The 26,862-nt window shown below is 35.8% G+C and overlaps 1 protein-coding gene across 3 annotated transcripts in view; it reads right to left on the bottom strand.

The window, feature by feature from the left end:
* Positions 1-26,862, bottom strand: part of HMCN1 (hemicentin 1) — a gene marked incomplete at its 5' end in the record, with an annotated part of 468,943 nt that overhangs the window by 37,034 nt on the left and 405,047 nt on the right. For all 3 annotated transcript variants that reach the window (XM_082702942.1, XM_082702943.1, XM_082702944.1), the window contains 12 exons: positions 3,374-3,544; positions 3,678-3,848; positions 4,628-4,897; positions 9,145-9,226; positions 11,210-11,400; positions 11,799-11,933; positions 13,773-13,986; positions 17,393-17,583; positions 20,382-20,651; positions 25,018-25,152; positions 25,294-25,431; positions 25,860-25,967. In XM_082702942.1, coding sequence (XP_082559068.1) covers positions 3,374-3,544; positions 3,678-3,848; positions 4,628-4,897; positions 9,145-9,226; positions 11,210-11,400; positions 11,799-11,933; positions 13,773-13,986; positions 17,393-17,583; positions 20,382-20,651; positions 25,018-25,152; positions 25,294-25,431; positions 25,860-25,967 — 2,076 coding nt within the window. The remainder of the gene's footprint in view (positions 1-3,373; positions 3,545-3,677; positions 3,849-4,627; positions 4,898-9,144; positions 9,227-11,209; positions 11,401-11,798; positions 11,934-13,772; positions 13,987-17,392; positions 17,584-20,381; positions 20,652-25,017; positions 25,153-25,293; positions 25,432-25,859; positions 25,968-26,862) is intronic.

The following is a 26,862-nucleotide window of genomic DNA, read 5'->3' as shown; positions in this document are numbered from 1 at the left end:
CAACAACATGATGATTTGCACAGTTGTAACTCTTTGAAAAACTGTCTCCATTACATAATGTTCATGAATTAAAAGTTCTGAATAACTCACTCACCTGCTTCCTAAACACCAAAAATCTGACCAGTAGTTTCCATGGAGTGATATTAAGGCCTTCCTTTTGGTAACTAACATATTACACCATCTAACCGCAAGACTGAAACAACCTTGTGTTTCCTACCAGGTGCATGGGCTAAGAGTCAACATTATGGTTTCTCTCAGTATCAGGCGACATTTTTGTTTTAAGGGTACTTTCTAGAAACAGGGCTCATAAAATATGTTTTTGTGGTCACCCAGTTGAACCAAGATACGAACCAAGATAAGATCAAAATAGGCCTTCAGGTCAGTGTGTAAATATTCTCTTAACACAACCGATCAGACACAAAAATTGTTAGCTGAAAACCAAGTAATGAAATTATCATTTGGTTGCCTTGTTAAGAAAATAGTGTATTCATTTATTTATTTATTTGTTTTTTAAGATTTTATTTGTTTGACAGAGAGAGAGACACACACACAGTGAGAGAGGGAACACAAACAGGGGGAGTGGGAGAGGAAGAAGCAGGCTTCCCGCCAAGCAGGGAGCCCAATGTGGGGCTGAGACAGGACCTGAGCTTAACCGACTGTCACCCAGGAGCCCCTAGAAAATTTTTTTTTTTAAGATTTTATTTATTTATTTGACAGAGATCACAAGTAGACAGAGAGGCAGGCAGAGAAAGAGAGGGAAGCAGGTTCCCTGCTGAGCAGAGAGCCTGATGCGGGACTCAATCCCAGGACCCTGAGATCATGACCTGAGCCGAAGGCAGTGGCTTCACCCACTGAGCCACCCACACACCCCTAAATTTTTTTAATTAAGATTATTTATTTGTTTATTTGTCAGAGAGAGAGAGAGAGCAAGAGCGAGCGAGAGAGAGAGAGGGCACAAGCAGGGGGAGGGGCAGGCAGAGGGAGAAGCAGCCTCCCTGCCGAGCAGGGGAGCCTGATGCAGGACTCGATCCCAGGACCCTGGGATCCTGACCTGTGCAAAAGGCAGACGCTTAAGGACTGAGCCACCCAGGCGCCCGCCCCTAGAAAATTGTTTAAAACACACCTTAGATTTTCTTTCAGTTAACTATTTTCTAGTTGATTTATTACGTATCTGTGTACTTTGCAGACAAAGACGAGCTGTCTTTTTTATTTTAGCTGATGAGAATTTGGACTAAAAAGTATTTGACTAACTCTAAAAAGAAAGAAGAAGAAAAAAAGAAAAGAGCAAAGCCTTTAAATATAAGGCAGATATTACTCAAAACTACTTTCTTATTAATTTGGATTACTGATATATGTACTGTGTGATTGAAAATAATCTTCTATTCCAGAAAATATGCCCAATTTTCAAGGCTGTTGGTTAACAAAACCCACTGATGCATTTTTTTAATTGGGGGATTACAATTGGGTGATGCTTATTCATTTATTATCTGTGTAGTTTCTGTTACATATAAATAGAGGTGTTTATCTTAAGACATTTTATCTTTTTTTAAATCAGTACAGAACACCCCAACCAGAATTTAATTTAATGACACAATATGTGGTAGAGTTAAAATGTTTCTTTTTTATGAATGAAATGAAAAAAAAAAAAAAGTTAGGATGATAATATAAATCAGATAAAGTATAAAACATTGTGGTATATAAATAATACAGAAGAAGAGAGCTATGGAGGAATTAGTATGAAAGAAAAATGCAAAATGTAATAGATAAATTTGTTGCTACATGAAGTTGTAGTTCTGATTCTGGAAAAGCAATAGGGCATGGTGCTTAGGAGCAGGGACTCTGGACCTAAGCAAGAATCTTATTATTGACTGTACTATTCCTGTAAGTTTTCTGAAAGTTTGACAGTTTTAAGAATAAATTCTTTTTTTTTTAAGATTTTATTTATTTATTTGAGAGAGAGAGAGAGAACAAGTAGGCAGAGAGGAAGGCGAGTGGGGGGGGGGAAGCAGGCTCCCTGCTGAGCAGAGATCCCGATGCAGGGCTCAGTCCCAGGACCCTGAGACCATGTCCTGAGCCAAAGGCAGAGGCTTAACCCACTGAGCCACCCAGGCGTCCCTTAAGAATAAATTCTTACTAAAAAGAGTCAAACTTTGTGAAGCAAAAACTAACAGAACTACAAAACAAACAAACAACTCCCCCCCCCAAAACCCCAGATGAATCTACTACCATAGCTAGAGGCTTTGACACTCCTTTATCACAAATGCACAGAGGTAATAGGCAGAAAACCAGTAAGGAAATAGATGAATTTAACATCACCATTGATCAGCTGGATACAATTAAATATTTATAGGTTTCTCTATCCAACAACAGCAGAATACACATTCTTCTAAAGTTCACCTGCAACATTCACTCAGACAGAACACATTCTGGGTATAAAATACATCTTTAACAGATTTAGAAGAATAGAAATCATATAATATCTGCTGTTAGACCGCAGTGGAATTAAGAGAATCAATAACAGAAAGATAACCAGAAAATCTTCATATATGCAGAGACTAAACAACACACTTCAAAGTGATGCACAAGTCAAAGAAGAAATCTCAAGAGAAATTAAAAATATTTTGAACTAAATAGAGATGAAAGCACAACTTATAAAATTTGTGGAATGCAGCAAAAGCAGTGCTAAGAGGGAAATTTATTGCACTGAATGCATATATTAGAAAAGAAAGATCCAAATCAATCATCTAAGTCTCCATCTCAGAAAATTAAAAGAAATCCTTCAGCTCAATCTTACCTGAAAGTAGAATCTTTAACTTAAGTTTATTTAGGTTTGGTTTCTGTCACTTAAATCTGAAAGAGCCCTGAAATATCTATGCTATAGGGTTCTTTCACAAAGTAAAAAACAACATGTACATAAAGCACTTAGCATGGTTCCTAGAACATGACAGGTGTTTAGTGAATGGTTGCTATTACTACCTTAGCCCTCCCTAATTGTGTGTTTCTGGGAAAGTCTTTAAATACCCTAGAGTTCATTTTTCTTACCTGAAAATGAATGGCTGCATTAGATGTTAAGGTCCTTATTACTTCTAAAATGCTATGATTTTATAAATACTTAGGTTTTTTCTACATGATTAAAAATACACCATAGTTTATACAACCTTAAGATATTCAATTAAATAAGGGATTTTACTTAACATTGATTACTGTCATAGCTTTCCTAACTTTATCAATGAGACAGAACTAATAACACAGAGAATGAATATATTGCAGAGTAAAAGCCACAACATCTTTTTACAACAAAGAAGAAAAGGTAATTAGAACCCCTTTACTGGAGTTAAAAACAGCCAAGTTTTGGTCATCCGGGGATACTCACCTGGGCAGGGCCTAATGTTGCACATGATTATTTCTACTGCATTTCCTTCACATGGCCGCCCACCGTACTGAGCTGATGGATTATTGCAAGTTCTGGTCCTGGTTCGGTTGCCGCGTCCACAGCTTCTTGTACATTCTTCCCAAGGGCTCCATTCTGACCAGCTACCATCCACTATACAAAGATGAAACACTACACTGTCAGAAACTTTGCAATTTAGAGCATTAACACTGAGGCAATTCATAGTTAGGGAACAGAGATGAGTATCTATTGAACATGTGTCTATCCGTTGAATAAAGAGGTGTACCTGGGCACAGCTTACGCTGACAGTTCCGCATTTCTGAATCTGACCCTTGGCAAGGCTTCCCTCCGTTGGCTGGAAACGGGTTGTTGCACAGACGACTTCTCTTTTGGATGCCTTTTCCACAGGTGACACTGCAGGCTCTCCATGTAGACCACTGGGAATATCCGCCATGAACTACAAATATAACATTGTACTTTGTCTCTATGTTTGTAAATAACAAAAAATAAATTACATTTCATTTAAGCACTGGGTCTAGGGCTGAATCTCTAATGGCTGATCAACTGCTTATGGATGCTCTCCTTGATGGTAAAATTAAAATCTGAACAGGAAAGAAGAATTTCAAATAGCTAACTGGAGTTTCTTCCCAGCTCCTATCCTGACTCACGTGGACAGGGCTGCTGGAAGAGCGAGCGAGAGACCAAGAAGTTCAAATACTGTTTATCTTTTGGATATGTCGTTCTTTAAAGAAAAAGAAATGCATTGATTTCTTTTTTTTTTAATTAAAAAAAATTTTTTTTTAATTTTTAAAATTTCTTTTCAGTGTTCCAGAATTCATTATTTATGTACCACACCCAGTGCTCCATGCAATACATGAACTGTGAATTGTTAGCTTGGTATTTTATTGCTCTAACCTCTGTTGTTTTATTCCCTTCAGTCTGTAAATTATGTGATTTTTGTTTTATCTCCACAATCTGGAAATATCTTAAGGGTAAAGGAAACTTAGATTAAGATGCTTAATAATTTTTATGATTTGGTTTGACCCAGGTGCTATATATTTATTTATTTTTAAAGTTTATTTATTTATTTATTTATTTTTAGTAATCTCTACACCCAATATGGGGTTCAAACTCACAGCCCTGAGATGAAGAGTCATATCCTCTTCCAACTGAGCCAGCCAGGGTAATAGTACCTCTGGGTGCTATTTAATAAAATATCCTTCTGATCACACTCACCCTGGACAGTGACTGGCACTCTGACAAGGACAGAACCCATCAAGTTTCGAGCAACACATTCATATTCAGAGGTATCTTCTTTCTGAGCAGCAGCAATATGTAATGAGTTGTTGGACAACACATTAACTCGGTCATCCCAGGGGATAGATTGCCCTTGACGGGACCATGTAATGGTTGGATGAGGCTCTCCAGTTGCCTGACAATTCAATATGACTTTGTCACCAGCATTAATAATGGTTTCTACTGGCTCGAGAGTGATAATAGGAGGACCTACAGAAAAAAGAACATAGCGCTTCTTAGTTTTTGTAAAGTTATATTAACATTTTAATAAATATTATAGAGTAACATTATTTTGACAAAAAATACAGGTTGATTTGTTTATAAAACACTGTAGTTTCTCAACTACCAAGGTTGCAATGGGCACTGATAGACTTTTCATAGCTCTGTTTTAATTACTAAATGTCCAAAAATTTAAACCCCTAAGCCGATTAGCCTATAGCTTGGGCTCTGTTGTCATACTTTCTGGGCTCAAACTCTGCTTCTGTTCCTTAGGACTTCTCTGAGCATTTGTATCCTTCAGAGAATTCTTGTTAAGACTCCACTAAGATTATGTAAGCCTAGCTCTTTGAGAGGGAAAGGACATAATATTATTAGTACTATTGTTTTTAATCATTGTTTTTGTCTGTTTTACATGGTGAACATATACTTCTTTCCTTTACATCACTTTTCGAGGTAGAGAGTCATTATTAACTTTTTCTTTCATAACTGGCTATCATTCATGCATGCAGTAAACATGTATCAAGAGCCTACTATTTGCCAGGCATTATGTTAGATGCTGCGGGTACATAGGTAACAGATACAACTTCTAGTATCAAGGAGTTCACAGTCCACTGATAAGATAGGCAAGTGACTATAATTACTTAGCTGTTCTATAATATAGCTATAGAATTTAGTAAAGGACTAGGTAGAATAAATATAGTAGAAAACAGGTAAATATGTGGTAATACAGAAGCATAACCATAGTGACTTAATAGATCAAACAGAGGCATTCACTGAAAATGGAGAGGAAAAGGAAGATATTCAAGAGTCATTAAGAAAGAAATAACAGAGCTTGGTCATTGAATTGAGAGGAACTGGTAACAATAGGATTTGACATGAACAATATAGAGCGGTTTTGGGCAGTTCAGTAGGGCACAGGAGGAAGAACATATTTGTTTGAAGGTTGTAAGGAATGATGATTTATATCCATTTGGAACTACTGAGCTTGAGGTGATCTGTGGGGACATTCATGTAGGGATGTCTCGATGTAAGAGAATATTCCTATCTGCAGCTCAGAAGAGATATGGGCTAGAAGTACAGATCTAAGAGTCTTTCACAATGGATAAGTTGTTTGGGAAATGATTCTAAAATGAGAGGAAGAGGGCCAAAGACAGAAACTATTACAACATCATATTTAAGAGACAACATCATTATTTAAGAGATGAACAGAAGACAAGCCCATACAAAGTTCCTAAGAACTGATCATTGAAGTAGGAAGAAAATCAAGAGAGAATGGTATCCTGGCAATCAAAGCAAGGAGCTTCCAGAAGGAAGGAGAGGTTGCCAGTATCTTATAGTAGATCATATCTGCTCAAGTAAAGTGGAAAAAATGTAAAAGTAGCTGTATATAGCTGCTGGCAGAATGTTTATACTGGTCTACTGTGTCGAGAAAGATAGAATATGGGACTTCATGGAAAAGAAGTTTGAACTGGATTTTCAAAAATGGGTAAGATTATATACAGAAGAAAGAAGTCTACTTGGAGAGAAGGAAATAGCATGGAAATGGATTTAGCTTTGAAAGGATGGTTCACCCCGGGCAGAAGCAGCATACAAGGTTTCAAATACATATTTAATCAGAAGTGTTCACATTTGAATAGGGACGCAAAGAGGAGCCTGTATGTTCTTGGAAAGTGAAAGCTGTGATGTAGTAGGCTTGAACTGAGTGGCGGAAAGTCCTGATCAATGAGAAGTAATGAATATCAGATAATTCAGGGTCCTGGCTCCATTTTAGACAGAGAAGTGTATCTGGAATAATAGAACATAAGACAAAAGTAGAAGTAAAATGTGTTTCATTGTGACATTAATATGCTAGGATTTTATGTAAAGATATTATTGATATGTTGTCTTTTACAAAAGTATTTCATATGAGGTTTGGACCTCTCATAAGTATCATTAATGCACTATTTGTGTATATGTCCACATCATCCTACACAAGACGTTCTTACTTGATGTTTATATTAACTTTAGGAACTTTCAGGGCTGGGGCTTTTGCTTCTCTCCCAGTGTTCAGATTACATCATGTATTCAATAAACTGCTGCTGAATAAATTAAATGCTTTAGATTAATCATTCAACACTAAATGATAACATAATGACTAAATAAGCACATGTGCTCCATCTACTATGGTTAAAGAAAGTGTCAAATAAAACTCAGAATCGGAATTTCCATACCATATTTGAACATTTCCAATTGCTCATAAGACTATAAATTAACTCAACAGTAAAATTCCATATGTACATCTTTCATGGTTGAATTAATTCTACCAGTCACATAATGATCAGTTAAATATGGGTACTTTATCTAAATGAAAACATTGCTTCTGGTGCTTTAATTTTAATTTTAAACAACTTATATTTTGTTATTTTTATATGCCTCATTTATTTAAATCAACTTATCATCAGTACATGTAAATAAGCTAATCTAATGTTGCTTTTCATAAGCCAGATCAATTGAACACTCTTCCAGGAGAGATTAATCATTGTGACCCCCTACTTACATTCACCCAACAAAGAAGGGAGGAAGGTTTCATGGGTATAATATTTATTTGGGAAACGTGGCATACTATACCCTTCTCTTGCTGAATTATAAAACATCAACATATTAACATTTCAGGAAAGATCTGCAGTAAAGAAACCTGGCAACTAAACAGAGCTTGGCATATAGTAGGGGCTCTTTATATATTTGACAAATGAATGAACTTTGTTTTATCGATTTTTTTTCTCAGACTTATTTGACCATGGAACTCTAGTTCTTTCCTAATAACATCCCACAAGGCTAATGTTTGATAAATATGTACTTTAATGAAACACAGTCTTAGCAAGATACAGAAACAATCTAAGTGTCTGATGATGGATGAATGGATAAAGAAAATGAGTATATATCTATATAATGGAATGTTATTCAGCAATAAAAAGAAGGAAATCCTGCCATTTGCAACCACATGGATAGACTGGAAGGCATTATGGTAAACTAATTCAGTCAGACAGAGATAAATAGTGTATGGTATATCACTTATATATGGAATCTAAAAAAATAGTTGAATTCATAGAAACAGAATAGATTAGAGTAAATGGGTGATGTTGGTCAAAAGATACAAACTTTCACATAAAATGAATAAGTTCTAAGGATCTAACATTTGGCATGGTGACTATAGTTAATAATACTGCGTTGTATCCTTGAAATTTGTAAAGTGAGGAGATCTTAGTGTTCTCACCAAAACAATCAAAACCAAAAAATGGTAATTATGAAATGACAGACGTGTTCATAAACTCCATTCATGCAATCATTTCACAGTGTATACGTATACTGAATTTTCATAATGGTACACTTTAAATATATATGGTTTTATTTATTACTTATACCTTATATTTATTACTTATACCTTTATTTATTACTTATTACTTATACTTATACCTTATTTATTACTTATACCTAAATAAAACTGGGGAGAAAACACTGTCTTAGACATTTACTAAATATCTATTACTAAATATTAAATTCTAGAAAAGATTAAGAAGTTTAAGTCTTAGATAAGAGTAGTTTAGCAAATAACCATTAGTAAATGCTAGTCTATAGCATCTCTCAAAAGTGAAAGAAGAAAACATAAATTTATCCCATTAAATACTGAGCCTATTCACAAAATAAGTTAGTTCACTTAAATTCTCAACCCAGTGATGCTATCTCCAGGTTGATCTTGAAGTGGTTCTGAAGACTGTCCTTCTGATGGCTTATACCAAGGGGCCTCGTGATGAGCATGATAGTCCTGCCCAGAACACATAATTACTTCATGGAAGATTGGTAGCAACCAACCTAGAGCACTTTTAAATTCATTTATATTAGTCTTTACTTTTAATACACATTTTTAAAGTGCCACAAAATGACATTTTTGTGAGCCTATTACAGAACCATGGCAAACTACACGAAGGGTTCTCGACTGAAACCAAAAGAAAGCTCTGCTGCCAAGCAACCACAATCTTGAACTGCATGTATTAGATAAAATAGAAAAAAAAATCTATTCAAAACTATATCAATTTTATGCTTGATAACAAACTGCTCTATCATCAGCAGAAAACTAAATGACACACACTCTGAAAGCTACTGATGATATAATTGCTATGAAGTTAAAGAACCTGAACGTTCTTCATTAGGCAACATTCCTCCAATCAGGTATTTATGTAGAGTTTAATAAAGCAGCTTACTCTGCAGGGTCAGACTCATGCTGCGCTCCACCACCCCAGCGTCATTGGTAGCTACGCACGTATAATCACCAGCATCTTCATTCTATGGAAATAAGCAGTGCTTTATAAAAATGTGAGCCTACAGAGCAGGATAAATAACTTTTTTCACCATGAAGCTACTATTTAATTTTTTTTTGAGAAGGGATTTTTCACGGAAATAGACAAAAACTACATATATTTACCTTCATAAATAGGTTTAAAAACAAGAAAAAGGAGAAAAAAAATTCACAGCCTAAATGTTTTCGAAACAGCCTGTTATTGTTCTCTGGGAACAATATTGCTAGGAAACTGAAGCAAAATAATATTTTTTATAATCTTCTATCCAAAATTATCTCACTAAAGAAAAATGCCTAGGCTATCCTTCCAGATATATTTTTTTTCTTTCTTTCCTTCTTCTTCTTCTTTTTTTTTTTAAAGAGAGAGAGAGAAAGGAAGGAGGAGCAAAGGGAGAGAGAGAATCTTAAGCAGACTCCATGCTCAGCATAGAGCCCAATATGGGACTCGATCTCACAACCTTGAGATCACGACGTGAGCTGAAATCAAGAGTCAGACACTGAACAGAATGAGCCACCCAGGGGCCCCTCTTGTTCCAGATACCTTAAAAAGCATTAAAATAATGAGGACAAATTAACAAATGTTGAAACCATTCTAGTGGGGGTTATTAAAAAAATTAAGGATTGGCTCTATCTAGAGAGTGTGAACTTCAGGAGAGAAAGGAAAAACTAATTTACTGATAATGATAAATCACAGAATATGTCCCAAATTTATAGATATGTGGTATAAAGGATAATGCTCCATGGGTTTAGGTTTGGTGACTAATCAGAGTCACAAATTTTTCTACAAGTTTTGTGAATAGGATCATTGGGGAATAGAAGCACCATGTCAATGAAGGAGAACTGAATTGCAGGAAGTAGATAGAGGAGGATGGGAGAAGGAAGACAGATATTTAATTGGGTGTGTCAATGCATCATCTAAATAGAAATTTTCAATAAGAAACTGTAATTGGAACTTGGAAGAGTTGCAGAGTTGAACATAAATATTTAAGAATCTGAAATTGTATGGTAAAAATAATTAGTATTAGTATGAACATTGGTGGTAGTAGTAGAAGTACCAAGGACTTCAGAAGTAGCAATACTTGTGTAGAGGAAAAGGAAGGACATGATAACAAAGAAATCTAAGTCTCACTGGTGTTATAGCAGCTAAAGGTAGAAATCATCTCAAAATTTAAAAAACAAGGAACAACATCTGATCTTGAAATAAAATCCAAGAGAATGAAAGACTAAGAGTGGTTCATTGGATTAGATGATTAAATATTGTATATTAATTATTATTCCAATTAATTAAACAATGTGTCGTCCAGTTGAGAAATTTTTAGACAAAATATCTCATTCACTTGACCCCAAAATTAGAATAACTTAAAGCAACCCTCATTTTCTGAATTTCTGAAGCTTCTGGAAAGCCAGAAATAGTTATCCGCCTAGTAATGAAAGTTATCATGTAACTTATTTGTAATTGTGTTTGTAATTCTTCAATTTCCTTGCTGTAATACAGATATGAGGAGGTTATCTAATGATGCTAAATAATAATAGATCAATGAGTGAGAACAAAGCAGCAGAATTATTTTGTTGCTTGTATTTCTTTGAAGTCTAAAAATAATTGATTTGAACCACTGTTTCAGTTCTATATTAAAAAAAAATTCATTTAGATTTTATGATTTTTAAAAAGACTTTATTTGTCTGTGTGTGTGTGAGAGAGAGAGAGAGAACAGAGAACACAAGCATGGGGAGCAGCAGGTAGAGCAGGCTGAAGGAGAAGCAGGCTCCCCGCTGAGCAAGGAGCCCAATGTGGGACCCTGGGATCATGACCTGAACCTAAGGCAGCCACTTAACCAGCTGAGCCACACAGGCGGCCCTCAGATTTTATGATTTAATTAGGAATACAAGAGAAATTTTTCCATTTATGGCACCTATACAGAGGCATTACTGTGGTGCTTAAAGTGCTCATCAACAATTTCAGTGTGACTTACCACAGTGCCATAAATGGCCAGGGAACCATTGACCAGTTGACGGATTCTGTGGTTTATTTCAATATCCACCCCCTTCCTGCTCCATTGGATGGTTGGGGCAGGATCTCCTTTCACTTCACAATTCAAGACTGCATTACCACCAAGTGGTTCAATCCAGTTAGAAGGGTAATCACCTTTGAAGACTGGAGGTTCTGGGAAATACAATAAACAATTGTAAGTAAAAGGAAGCTCTGATCATTTCTTTGTGATGTTGGCCTACTTAGAGATAGTTTAGTGAAGAAGGGAGAAGCCACTTTTGAACCCCATGAATTTTCAGAATCAACTGTTCACACTAATCCAACAGATAATTCGGTTAGTTTCAATAATCTAAGCAGATGATTCCATTTTGTACCAAATGATCTCTTTGCTTACCTACTTTTGAGTTGAATGTTGATAATTTTTTATTTCTTATGAATTTGCACATCTGTGCAACAGGACTAGATGGATTAATAAACTGAACTTATAGTGAAATACTACATAATAAGGAAGCAAAACACAAACTATTCGTTATAAATAAATGATAAGTTAAAAATAGAGCATGTTTACCTACCTTTCACATAAACAAATCCAATCGCCTTCACAAAACCAACGCTGTTCTCTGCGGTGCACACGTAAGTACCTGAATCCTCCTTTGACACTCTTTCAATAACAAGTTCACTGTGTCCATTCACACTGTCAAAGTGGGCTGAAAGAAACAAGCCAGGAAATGGCACAAATGCCTCTCAGTAACCTAAGAAAATCATCACAACAGCTCAATGTTTTACAGGTTGGATTTATGAGTTGGTCAGCAATTGAACTAGAGATCTCATCATGACATTGGAGAAGAGAGCCTTTTCCACAGATTTCTTCCCCGGAGCTATTTGCTATGTCTCTAGACACTTGTTTGAAGAATGAAAAACAGCAGAAGGAACAGGAAAAGAGAATGAAAATAAACATCTTTTAAAGTTATTTTAGATTTAAAGTACACCCTTCATCTCAAAGCATTGCCTAAATCTGTTTCGTAGTTTCTCTGGGTTTCAACAATCTTTCATTCAGACCTATGACATTTTCCATTTCATTTATCTCACCACCCCTTTTCCTCCCAAACACTTTACATCAAAAACATGAAAACCTTTTCAGCTGTAATTCAATGGACTTGGCAGGTCAGAAGGGAAATCATGAAAACACATGCTAGTTAGGTAATAATGACAACAGGATTAAATTTGTAATAATTCACACTTCTCCATAAGTGGTGATGATATAAATATTTATAAAGTTAGTTATAATATTTGGAATAGAGAATAAGGTAAACATGTTAATCGTGAAACAACTATACTTAATAAGATTCTGATTAGACCAGCAAATTTCTAAGTACATTAGTATGTTTACCTTGAGTGCTTTCTCCATTCAAATTATTTCAAAAGATTTCATACTGTTGAATATTAAGTGGAAAATGAAGCTTTAAAAATGTAAATCGCTGAATTACTATTACACTTTCAGAAAACAGTACTGAATAGATTTTTTTAGACTTCGTTTTTCCTTAGTGACATATGCTATTATCATTAAGGGAATAGAGTTGATGAATTTCAGTCATTAGTATAAATCTTTGTAACAGAAGAATTCAGCCTTATTATTTCTTTTCTAAGAAGGCATTTATTAAATGCTAATAGTGCAGTATCTCAGAACTCAATTTTGGGTATGACAACTTCTTATTAACTGATAACATCTTTGCGCTGATGACAAAGTCTAACAAATAAGGAGATAGTGTCCTTCCAGAGATGAGTGTTTCTGGCTTCCAGGCACTAGTCTAACATGTAGTGCACACAGTGACCAAAAATTTTCTACATAATTGATTGACATTATAAGAGAGATTAATAAATATTAATTCATACAGTGAGAAGCAGAGCTCTCCTCTGTAAAATTAGGTGAATCTTCAGGACTCCAATAGTAGCCACCTTAATGCATTTATCAGGGAGGATAAGTTTAGGTACCTGTGTATGCAAGATTGTCTTCTCCTGGGGAAGGGAGATTATTTTTAGGTAAAAATGTCTACTAATATCCTGTCACATATGGTCCAGTGATTAAATTATCCTTCAAAAGAATGAAAGAACATATATACTGGGTATAGGGTAAAATCCAGGCAAATGTACGTATTTTACAGAACTTAAAGCAATCGACTCTTCATGTAACATTTTATTTTATTTTATTTTATTTTATTTTATTTTATTTTATTTATTAGAGAGAGAGAGAGAGAGCGAGAGCACAGGGGGAAGGGCTGAGGGGAGACAGAGAGAGAGAGAGAGAAAGAGAGAGAATCTCTCAAGCAGACGCCCTGCTGAGCACAGAGCCTGAAGGTGGGGCTGGTTCCCACACCCTGAACTCATGACCTGAGCTGAAACCAAGAGTTAGATGCTCAACTGACGAGCCACCCAGGTGCCCCATCTCTTCATGTAACGTTCAATCAATTACCACAGCTGAAGGACATGGAGATTGATTTAGAGTTCTTCATGGATATATTTATTTACTTAAGAATTAAATTACCAACCTGGGATAATATTGTTATTGAAGGTCCATGTTAACTTGGGCAATGGAATCCCAGTGGCTTTACAGCTTAATCGTAGCTGTTCTCCTTTACTTAATGACACATCTCCAGGAAGTTCAGTAAAAGTGGGGAGAACATGTACAGTCAGGCTGACCATGTGGGTGTCTTCACCTGCAGCATTGTTAGCAACACAGGTATAGGTGCCAGAATCCTCCGGCTTAAATAAAGAAAAATCATAGTGTTTAAAATGACATCATCTTACATCATATTCCATAAAATACATAAAATTGCATAGCTTGGTTCCCAAAGGAGCACTCTTATTTAATAAGACAGTTTAAATTTCCATCTTGTAGTCTCAACCATCTGGCTGGCTTTTGCGGAACATAACTCAAAATGTATAGGAGTTGAAACAAAGGCCCATGCCCTACAGAACTTCAGCATTTTATAGTAATAAGATCTCAGAAAACTTTACAGAAGCTTTCAAGTTTACTAAACATCAAGTGTACTGCAGCTCTACAATGTACAAACAAAGAACACATAAAATCAAAGTTTGGTAGCATCTTGACAGCATAGCCGTCAGTCTTGGTAACGTGGCACCAAAGACCACCAAAATTATCAAAGGAGATGGAAAGGGTATGGGCAACAGTACCTGCAATTCTGAAGTTTCACTTGCTAAATGCAATGGCCAGTCTTGGCACTCATCTTACTAGATGTCCCGGGATGGTGTCATTTGACGTCATTTGACACCTTGGCTTCCATGTTACCCCCTTCTCCTAGTTTCCTTCCTACCTCACTGGTTGCTCCATTTCCATTTTTTTTTTCCTGGTTTCCCTTCAATATTAATGTCTTGATGCTGGCATGCAAGAGGGCTCAGTTTTCAGTCCTCTTCTCTACCTGCAGTTGGTTCCTTAAGGATGTCATCCAGTCTCATGGTTTTAAATACTACGTATACTCTGAGGAGTACCAGTATTTGTAGCCCTGATCTTTCTTCCAAACTCCAACTACGCTGAACTTCCCATTTTACCTCTCTGCTGGTATGCCCAAAAGACTTCTCAAACTCATGTCCAAAACTGAACCCCCAATTTCCCTTTCACTATCTTGTTTCATCTGTAGCTTCATCATCTCAGTTGATGACTATTTTGTCCTTCCAGTTGTTAATGCCTTTTATTCTTAGGCATCTGAGTCATCTGTACTTCTTTCTTTCTCACACTGTAGTGGCAATCTAACTAGGAAAACCTAGCTTCAGAGTATATGCAGAATCCAACCCCTTCCCACCCCTTCTCTGTTAGCATAATCTCTCCTCAGACTCCAAATCAACTTCCCAACAGGACTTTCTCCTTTCCTTTGCCTCTGCTCATTACAAAAGTCAATGTAGTATTGCAAAAAACTAAGGCAGATAACATTGATCCCAGGCTCAAAACCTGCACTGGATTCTAATTTTACTTAGAGTAAAAAGCAAAATTGTTATAATCTACAAGATACTACATGATCTGGTCTCCATTTTCTTTTCTTTCTTTTTTTTTGTTCTTTTTCTTCTTTGCTTTTACTAGGCTCCTGTTCCTCCAATATATTAGGAGCTCTTTCCTGTAGATCCCAGTTTTACCTGCTTCTCATGCTCTTACCCCAGATATTTGCCTGGCTAACTCACTTCCTTCAAGTGTTACTCAAATGTCCCTTCCTAAAGGAGATTCACCCTGACTATCCTATTAAAAAAAATGTAACCAGTAACCCTCCAAATTCTGATCCCCTTTACTGTTCTTTTATTTTTCAAACTACTTATTTTCTTCTGACTTATTATACACATTGTTCATTATCATTCTATACATTATTTTTTTTTTTTCCATTGTCTATCTCCCTCCTCTAGAAATAAACTGAATGAAGGCAGGGATCTTTGAGTCTTTTGTTCCCTCATGTATTACTAGTGCATAAATCAGTTCTGGTCACACAGAAGGTATTCAATAAATATTTGTTGAATTAATCGTTGAATGCTTCTGAATGCATTAAGTCCCACTGCAGACTTTTCCTTCTCTTTTAAAAGCTTAAGACTATATATAATCATAAAATAAGACTATATATAGTCTTATATATATATAAAAAATATATATATATATTTGCATTGAAACAATAAAGAATTGATTGCTTAGAGATGTAGCATAAAAATTGTAATCCCTAATAGTAGATACAATCTAAATCTGATTGGCTGCATACTTTTTTTAAAGGGTAAACAAGAATAAATCACATTCTCTGCAAACTCCATATCATTTAGCTATTCTTAGATTCTCAGGTTATAATAATTTAAGCTTACAATCAAGGATTTTATGAAAGTGAAGCACTTAAAATCTGAATTGTACATACTATTCACAAGTAGATCTCTACTTATCATTTGAATCGTCATCTGGTATTTATGAACTACTTTATTGTTTTGTTTTGTTTTTTAACAAATCTGGGCCATTGTCCCATTGTCCCCTTTTCTTTCTCCTTTAATTCCTTCTGGTCTGTATGTGTAAAAGTGGGCCCAAATCCAACATTCCTGAGCCCAGGGGTAATCCCACTAAAGACATTTACTAGCTTAAGCAAACAAATTTATCCTTATCAGTTCTAAAATTCACATTTTTAACCTTTCATATCCCTGAAACTGGGATACAACTTAGAAATGGATGACCATCTCTAGTTTACTTAACTGTACTTTTTCTTTCTTAGTGGTACCTAAAATAAAATAATGGCACATTTTATAACTGATTTGAATAATTACAATTTTCGCTGGCACCTGTGGTTCAGTTAGAGTCCTAGTGACACAGCCAGTCCCTAGGGTTATTTACCTGATAATCCCAGGAGTCTGGCTAAGGGCCAAAATTATACTATAAAATGAATGTAATCAATTTTATTCCTTTAATCTGTTCAAATTTAATTCCATAAAGATTTTGTAATGAAGTTTAGGTATTTTGAAGGGCAAGGAATAGGAATAAGATACGCACAAAAGCCTTGAAAGTGATTCACATTTTAATCGTGTTTCATATTTGATACCAAGTATTGATACTCTCAAACCACACAGTAAATTTTTTTTAAAAAGTCATGTAGTATACATACATAGATTCTTCTTCAAGTGGGTGACCACTGAAAAACTGAGATGCTTCTGACAGCTACTGTTCTGTAAACTGGGTCAGTACCACATAAGAATATTCAAAAACCTTAGCTTGCATAGATCCCTAAGACTTTAATGTCCTTGTCAATGATTAGAAAGGGTTATTCAAAATTCTGAAAAGAACAGAAAAATTGCTTTTCATATCTGCTTAATACTGCATCAGACATGCTTATATCTCCTGTCTTCTAATCACTCCCAAATTTGGGTACATGCATGGAATATAACAGAGGAACTTAGAATTTTTCCTGATAAACAGATTTCCACAAAAGTAAAATAATTTTAGAAGGAGGCCATATATGAGGTCCTACTGTCTGTTAAAATATTATTCTTAGACATGGGCCATAAAATGAAACATGTGTAAAATTCATTTTTTGGCCTGAATTTGTAAGAGTGTTTTTCTTTCATTATTAAAGAATATATTTCCAGGCTGAGTTACTAAAAGTAAAAGGGTGAATTACCAATTCACATCTATTAAACTTACCACAACATTTTCCAGAATAAGTTCTCCATAGGGTTCAATGGTATATTTTCCTAACAAGTTAGCTAAAAGAACATTGCCTTTTTTCCAGTTAATTGCTGGTGTGGGGATTCCATCAGCCATGCATGGAAGAATGGCTTGTGAATTCTCATTGACCGTGTAGTGTATTTCTGTACTTCGGATTCTAGGAGGTACTAAGAAGAGTTTAAAAAAGATAGTCATTCAGGATGTTGAGTGCAATAATATCCTCGTTTGCACAGAATATTCACACACAAAGGACTCTTCTGAGGATAATTTTGATGGAAATAGTAAAATAAAATGTATTAAGTTATTGTTTACTTGTTACCATGAAAGATGCCTATAGCAAGAACTCTACAGGATTTGAACTTGTTGAATACATTCATAATTAGTTTCTAAGCAAATTACAAAAAAGTAGATTAGATTTTATTTGATTTCTTAAATTTCCATCTCTCTCTCTCTCTTAGAGATTTTAAAAATTTATTTATTTGACACAGAGAGACAAGCAGCGAGAATAAAATAAAATAAAATAAAATAAAATAAAATAAATTTATTTATTTGACACAGAGAGACAAGCTCACACTCTGAGCTTGACACAGAGTGACAAGCTCACTAATGGCTGAGCAGGAAGCCAGATGTGGGGTTCAATCCCAGAACCCTGGGATCATGACCTGAGCAAAGGCAGACATTTAACCATCTGAGCCACCCACGTCCCCCTTCTTAACTTTCTCTTACTGAAGTTTCTTATGCTTACTGTAGTGAAGTAAAACAAACTAGTCCATAGTTGTATAAGCATTGGATTTGTAGCACAGACATATTGTGAGAGCAAACTAAAAAAAGTCACCAGTTTAAAACACTGTAAAGCACTCACCCCATATTGAATATCATAAAGTGCTATGGAAAAAAATATTTATTGTAGTATTCCATGTGTTACAACAAATAAAAATAAAACCACATCAAGACATTTAATTCAGCTTTTAGAGGAAATTTTAATAGTGATTTCAGAACTCTACGCAAATACTTCATATGCCTCGAATTTTTTTGGCCTGGAATTTAGGCAATATAAAAAGATCAACCGACTATATAAAAATACAAACAAATAGCTTAGTGGACTTGGAATTAAGTTATTTACTTCTAAAGAAAAGGCTTAAAAAGTGTTAAGAATAGTTGGCTCAAAAAGTAAAAATACACACCCTTCCAAAAACTATTAACTTTGGGATTATTCAAACATATCAGTAAGAAATAGATCAATTTTAATGACATTCTGAAAAGTGACAGGACAAAAGTTGTATTTAGCAAAGATTATTTTTTTAGTATATGAATAAATACATAAACCATATCTGAATAAATATACACGCAAACAAATTATAGAAAAAACATACAAATCTATTTTGTTGAATGGTAAATTGTAAATATTTGATCCATTTTTAATTAATTTATATTGTATTTTTATCTTTTTTTTATTCTTGGGGTTGATATTTCAATTTTACTAGTGGTGATGAAGTTGTAACATTAGTACATTTACTTCCTTCTTTTTCAAAATGAAAATTTTAAGGCTCTGACTTTACATTTGATTTTAACTTTGGCCAACACACCATACATTTTGATATGTAATATCCTTATTTTTATTATTTTCTAAATAGTAGGAAAATGAAAACATATTCTTTGATCTACTTGTTAACTAGAATGGTATTTTTAGATTTACCTTGGGGTTGGGGTTTAGGTGTTAAAAGTTTATTACATGTTTCTAGCTTTTTTATATCGTGGGAAGGAATTGTAGCCTTATTTTTAAGTTACTAAAGATTGCTTTGTTGTTTAGTATATGGTTAATTTTGGTAAACTTTATACAAATTTGAAAAAGAGGAGTATTATTTATTTGAGTCTAAAGAACTAATGTGTATTGATTCATTCAATTGTATGAACTGAAAGCACGTATAAACCAGGGGAAATATTTAAAAAACTCATAAATAGTGATTTAAAATTTGGGCTATTATTTATTTATTCAATTAAAATTGTGTCTGCTTGAAATAATCACTTTAACTATGAAGTCATAGGAAATTCAAACACACCTGGAGCATAAAAAAGAGCCTTCACAAGTTTTTAAAAAAAAGATAAAGCAAAGGGTCATCTTTACAAGAGTTACCTCTGAAAACAGTAGCTGGAAAGAGTTTAATTTATTTATTGTGTCCTCACACTGATATTAATAGGTATTTTAATCTTTAAAATATACATTAACAATGAACACTGGGTGTTGTACTTTGTACCTAAACAATGAATCTTGGAACACTGCATCAAAAAGTAATGATGTATTTTATGGTGAGTAACATAATACAACAAATATAAAATAAAATAAAACAAAAAAAATATTTCAATGCTGACTCTTAGGTATTTTGTTAGTTGTCTGAATACAAAGAAAAAACGATTTTTTTCTGTTATAAAAATATACTTATAAATATTTTGCCATTTTAAATAATAAATCGAACAGATTTCCAACTCTCATCAGGTTAACACTAAATAATGTAGCTCATATGGAGATTAGTTTTGAGTGAAGACCATTTGCAAGTTGAGAAATAAGCAGAATAGTCACAAGACACAAACAAACCCCATAAATGGGATCTACAGCCAAAGTATAAATACTAATAATAACCCCAATATGAGGGGATGATTGGCAACTCATTAATTATTTTGGCTATCTTAATAAAATCTCTCTTTCTTTCTCACACATGCACTTGATCACAGCCTTTCTTTTGCCCACACCAATAATCAGAGCCTCCATATTATATCAGAAGGATAAGTTCACCTACACACTACATGCATGTGTGCGCGCACACACACACACACACACAAGCACACACCACTTTGGATTGCTGGTTTTGCATGACTTTGACTTTCATCCTATTTTTTTTTCTCAATGGTCTTCTCTCTTTGCCTTGGCAATGCAGCTGATTGAAATAATTCATGTTAAATAACCTACCATGGACAGTGAGCTCGGCGCTTATGCTGCTCGATCCTGCTGCGTTTGCTGCCATGCACGTGTACTGGCCGGCGTCATCAGGCTGAGCAAACGCTATCTGCAGAGCCCCAGAGCTGAGGATGCGCTGGCGGACCGATTCCACAACCACACGCCCATCTTTGTGCCAGGTAATGTCAGGGGGTGGGAGGCCATCTGCCTCACACGGTAGGGAGATGGGCTTATCCACGGCAGTGATATATTTCTTTGGATGGGGGCTAATGACTGGAGGAACTGAAAGATACAAAGTGTAAACTTCATCTTAAAAGCATAAAGGTACCATTTACACACTAGAGTACCACTCTAGCAAAGGGAAGTCACAGAAAGAAATGAAATCCTGACTTTACCATATCATCAATCAAAGGATCACTACACTTTCTTTTCACTGGAAAAAAAATTCCTTTCTTAAAAAACTGTTTATTATCTTATGTTAGTCATCATACAGTACATCATTAGTTTTTGATGTAGTGTTCTGAGATTCATTGTTTGCGTGTAACACCCAGTGCTCCATGTAATATGTGCCTGTCTTAATACCCATCGCCAGGTTCGCTCATCCCCCCCACCCCTTCCCCTCTAAAACCGTCAGTTTGTTTCACAGAGTCCATAGTCTCTCACGGTTTGGCTCTCCCTCTGATTTCCGCCCCCTCCCCTTTATTTCCCCCTTCCTGCTCCTTAGGAGCAGTGAAACCATGTAATTGTCTTTCTCACTTGACTTATCTCCCTTAGCATAATCTCATCTAGTCCCACCCATGCTGATGCAAATGTTGGGTATTCATCCCTTCTGATGGCTGAGTAATATTCCATTGTGTATATGAACCACATCTTTATCTGTTCATCTGTCAAAGGGCATCTCGGCTCCTTCCACAGTTTGGCTATAGCAGACATTGCTGCTAGGAACACTGGGGTGCATGTGGCCCTTCTTTTCACTACATCTGTATCTTTGGGGTAAATATCTGGTAGTGCAATTGCTGGGTCATAGGGTAGCACTATTTTTAACACTTTGAGGAACCTCTCCACTGGGAAAAGAAAATTCTTTGAGCCATTTTCAGAATATTGTTGCCGGCATAGCCAACAAATATAAATGATAATTTTAAATGAAACATAAACATGTATTCCTGAGGTACTGCATGTCTAAAAGTTTTAGGTTGTGTCAACAGAGGCATTTTATTTAATATACTGTATTATGAGATTCATTTCAGCTACTTAAACTTTCAGACTAGACCCCTTCAAGGTTTGGAAATTATTCAACGGCTCAGAGATACTTTGACTCAAGTATTCCTACAGTGCTTAGTATCTCAAATACAGCGGCTATATTTAACACAGTATTGCTTGAGTGACTGAATAAATAAATTAGTAGATCATGGAAAAGAATTATATATATAAAACTCTTCCCACTTCTTCCGAAAGCTGTGGAAGAGCTTAGGATAAGGCGTTCTCGATGTTTCCAGTAGGCTGATTACCAATTAGGTATGGCCTGGATAGTTTATTGAACCTCAAAAAAATATTAAATGATTATGAGAGAACAATTGAGCACAAGCCAGGAGCAACCGACCACAAGCACACAGGAAAGAAAGAAGAGGATGATTCATCTGTGTCAATACAAGTCCAGAGACAGTGACAAGGTGCAGAGGACAACAATGACAGTAAAAATATCCCATTTAGCATGTGTGAGAAAAACCCACAAGAAACAAACAAACAAAACAAAACAAACTACTACCCACTCAGAAAGCTTAAAAGAGAAACAAGGCAAATAATATTGATTATTATCACATTCTGCCTGGGAAATGAATCAGGAATGAGATCTCTGAGAGCTGCAGAGCCCAGTAATGCCCTGTGTGTAGCAAGTCCTAAGGACCTAGAACTATCTGCCGCATCTCCAGAGGATATGGAGAAATGGTCAACCACAAGGAGACCAAATCTTATTTTATTTTATTTTTAAAGATTTTATTTATTTATTTGAGAGAGATAGAGTGAGAGAGAGAGAGAGACAGTATGTGTATGCAAGAGCAGGTGGGGAGTAGAGGGAGAGGGAGAAACAGACATGGGGCTTGATCCCAGGACCCTGAGATCATGACCTGAGCTGACGTCAGATGCTTAACCAACTGAGCCACCCAGACATCCTGAGACCAAATCTTAAAAACACTAGTAGTGATGAGTAAAATAAAATCAACAAGTTGTAAAAAAAATTATGAATAACCATGTCAAAATTACTTGTATCAGCTAACCTTATTTGGTTGGGGTTTGTGCTTTCCATTACATATTATATGTGCAAGGAGGGAGATTGGGTTCAGAATTTTCATACCTCTAAAGCGTGTAGTTATCTCTGCTTTTGAAATGTTGAAATGTTATTAATCATTTAATGTGTTTCTTTGTCCCGTAATTGCTCATATCAATAATTTCAATCAATTAGTGAAGGAAAAATCCCTCCAAATGGAAATGTTCTTTCCATGACCTCCATGTTGCCAAAACCAATGAATATTTATTGGTCCTTATCCAACTGATCTCTCACTTCCATTCAACAAAGCGTCCACTCCCTTCTTGAAACACTCTCCTCTGCTACCCTCTGTCTAGTTTCCCTCTAACATCTCTGCCTCCTCCTTTGTACTCTTCTCCAGCATCCTCTCTTTTCTCGGAACTTTAAACAATGCAGAGTGATGGGTCTTTGTCCTTAGCTCTTTTTTCTGTACAAATTCTGATCCAGTCTTGTGGACTAAAACACACTGATTACTTCCAAATTTATATCTTACCCTCTACTTCTCCCTTGAGCTCTGAATCCATAAATATTCAACTCAATTTGGTATCTCTATTAGGATTTCTCATACTTTCCCACATCCCGTAGGATCAATCAGAAATCATGTTTTCCTTCCTCCAAAGCCAGTTCCCCCCGCTTGCACTACCATTCCCCCATGGCACTATCATCTATCTACTCGCTATCTCAAGCCCGAAGCCCAGGAAACATCATTAATTCCTCTCTTTTCCTAACCTCCCAAATCTGATTCATCACTCATCCTGGCAGTTACACCTCCTGGAAGTATCTTAAAGCCACCACGTTTTCCATTTACCCCTGCAACTTACACGGCCACTCTTACTTCTGGCCAGGCTGTAACACGCTGCCTAGAGGACCTGAATAGTACCTTCGGCTCCAGTCTTGCTCCATCATCTACATGGCCCCAAACGAGATCTTCCTAAAACCAAATGAGCATCTTGGCTAAACCCATAAAGTCTCCCACTGCATAGAGAAGAAAATTTAAACTTTGTGTGGTCCGTCTGACCTTCCATGTATTGGCTCACCTATTCTGACTTCCTTCATTATTTGCCAGCCTTCTCTTTCTCCATTACTCTCTACCACATTGCCAGGTTTCTTTCCTTATTTTCTCCTGCTGTGGGCCCACCGCATGCGCTGTCCTCTCTCCCTTGGACAGGCTGCCACATTTGCAAGGCTCATCCTAGCTTATCACTCAGGTCTCCACCCACATGGTACCCCTTTAGAGAAGCCTACTTCTTCTTCTTCTTTTTTTTTTTTTTAAGATTTTATTTATTTATTTGACAGACAGAGATCACAAGTAGGCAGAGAGGCAGGCAGAGAGGAGGAAGCAGGCTCCCTGCCAAGCAGAGAGCCTGATGTGGGGCTCAATCCCAGGATCCTGGGATCATGACCTGAGGTGAAGGCAGAGGCTTTAACCCACTGAACCACCCAGGCGTCCCAGAAGCCTACTTCTTAAAGCCTACTTTAACCACTAATGTCAAATGGTCCCCACATTTCCCCATTCTTCCCATCTCAGCCTTTTGTTTTCTGCTTAGCATATGTCAGAATTTATAATTATTTCATTTATTGTGGTAGTTAAGTTTTTTCCCTTCTGTACACCATAAGGGAAGGATCATGTCTGTAATGTGCAATGTATTTCCACTTATTATTGCAATAAATATTTGTTGAGAAAATGTTAGCATTATAAAGAAATTAGATTTATAATGCACACGTTAAGTAAACTTTACTATAGTCAGTAATATACCACAGGAAAATCATACTTAACAGAAACTTGAAATCAGCTAATGCAAATTCAGAAGCTCAGAACCTACTTCCAGGTCACAAAACTAATACATGCAAGATACAAATATTATATCAAGAAAATAACAGTTAAATGTGAAAAGACCCTGCTTTGTCAACAGAATAATTTTTTTCCATCAAGTTGGTTAACTGAAATTACAATTTTTTTGTTTTATGATTTTTTATGTATGATTTTTAAAATGGATATTAGAATCTAATGTTTCATAAATGTATCCAATGTGGTATCGTGGAGAGATTGGTTTTAAAAGTTACCTTAAGCATGTGCTACAATGAAACAGAGTACCATATGAAGTTCAGAGAAATCCAAAATACCATGAGATGCGTCCGTTTTCTTATATAAACAATGACCCCCCAAAACCCCCAAGAATTAAATTTTCTTCTTCATAAGGGTAACTGAAAAAACACATTGTATAATGTAATATAAGAATGCTGAGAACTACAGTAGCATCCTTATTTTAGATAGATGAACTTTTGGTGTACACCTTGTTACAAGCATCTCTGCAATGAAGACATAGAAATTTACTATTTAGGTACCTTGAACATTTAATTTGATTTTGCCTAAGGCGGTACCAGCCGGATTCTGAGCGACGCACATGTAAGTACCAGCATCTTCTCTGGCAGCTCTGGAGATCTGCAAGCCGCCCCCGGGAAGAACTGCATGGCTTTTTCCTGCATCAGTTATGAAAGCACAGGGAAGAATTTTTATTAAAAAAAATTTCTTTTAAATTTTTTCATTAAAAAAAATCATCCTGACTTCTGAATTGTGAAACACTGATTTGTCATTTTCTTGATAGAAACAGTGGTAGGTACCTGCAGTGACAACATTGATGCCTTCTTTTTGCCAAGTAATGAAAGGACTGGGGGTCCCTGTTGCTTCACATGGTAATAAAATGGGATTGTTTACAATGACATCGAGTTCACTTGGCTGAGGCTGAATGACTGGAGGCTCTATAAGTACCAACAGAAAAAGCAATGGCACCAGTTAGTGGCAGAACTGTCTAAAAGTTAATCACGCCTAGATCCATATTTCCATGTTATTAGTGATTTGATTTTCCAGAGGAAAGGAGAACATTGGCCACATTACATTACATTTTTTTTTGAGTCTTGCTTCCGTAGGCAGATTCCATTAGAAGAACTCCATTAGGAGACTAGAAGCCAGAACAGATTATAGATGTTCAAGAAAAAAATAATTTAGGGGTTTTTCTGTGTGATTTTTCATCTGTATGTTTTTCTTCATTTATTGAAAAAATATTTATCAGTCTTTCATATCCCCCAGATATTACTGTGGTTCATAAGTCTAGACAGTACATCCTTTCATGAATAAACATGACTTGAAGAAAAAACAAGCTTTTAATGAATTAAATGACCTTCCATACCCTGGACATAAAGGGTCACATGTCGATGTGCAGAACCAGCTGCGTTCCTGGCAACACAGGTATATTTTCCAGCGTGGTTTAACTGAGTGGCAAATATTTCAATTGCTCCTAAAAAGGAAAAAGTATTTATGTATCTAGAACATCCATTTTTCTGTAACCATTTTTCTGGTTCAATAAACTATGTCATTCTGGTTTTGTGTTTTCATCACCATAGCACAGGAACACTTGGCTTATACTCATACTTGTAACCCCCTGAAGGGCCCAGCGCAGTGCCTTTTGATCATTATTAATAGCTTTATTTAGGCAAAATTTACATGCCATAAAATTCTCACCCATTTAAATGCACAATTTTATGATTTTAGTATCTTTCCAGAGTCATGCAATTCTCACAACCTGATTTTGAGAACATTTCTATTACCCTAAATGGAAATTTCTTTCCATTTACAGTCACTTCACATTCCCAGCCCCAGCCCCATGCAATTACGAATTTCTTCTTCTTCTTCATATATTTGCCTTTTCTGAACATTTCACGCGGATGCAATCATACAGCTGTCCTTTGTGTCTGATTTCTTTCACTGCGAGCAGTTTCTGAGTTTCTTCTGTTGTAGTGTGCGCCAATATTTTTGTTCCATTTTATTGAAAAATAGAATTTCATTGTGTGGATTAGCCACATTTTGTTTATTCTTTCATCAGTTGATGGACATTTGGATTGTTTCTACTTTCTCTATTGTGAATCATGCTGTACGAACATTTGCATACAAGTCTTAGTGTGGACATATGTTTTCATTTTTCTGGGTAGATACCTAGGAATGGAGTGTTGGGTCATATGGTAACTCTTGTTTAATATTTTGAGAATGTTCCAATGTGTTCTTTTAACACAGTACCTTGTGCTGAAGGGTAGTTAATTTCTATTTTATGATTTTAATTGCTACCAATCTATACACATTTCAGAGACAGCCAAAATACTTGGCTTTGAGAGCCAAGTTCTATCCTGAGAACAATC

This window comes from Mustela nivalis (genome assembly GCF_964662115.1).
Source record: "Mustela nivalis genome assembly, chromosome: 16".
Classification (NCBI taxonomy): Eukaryota; Metazoa; Chordata; class Mammalia; order Carnivora; family Mustelidae; genus Mustela; species Mustela nivalis.
Note: the sequence above shows the minus strand (reverse complement) of the source record. Positions and strands in the feature narration are given on the sequence as shown.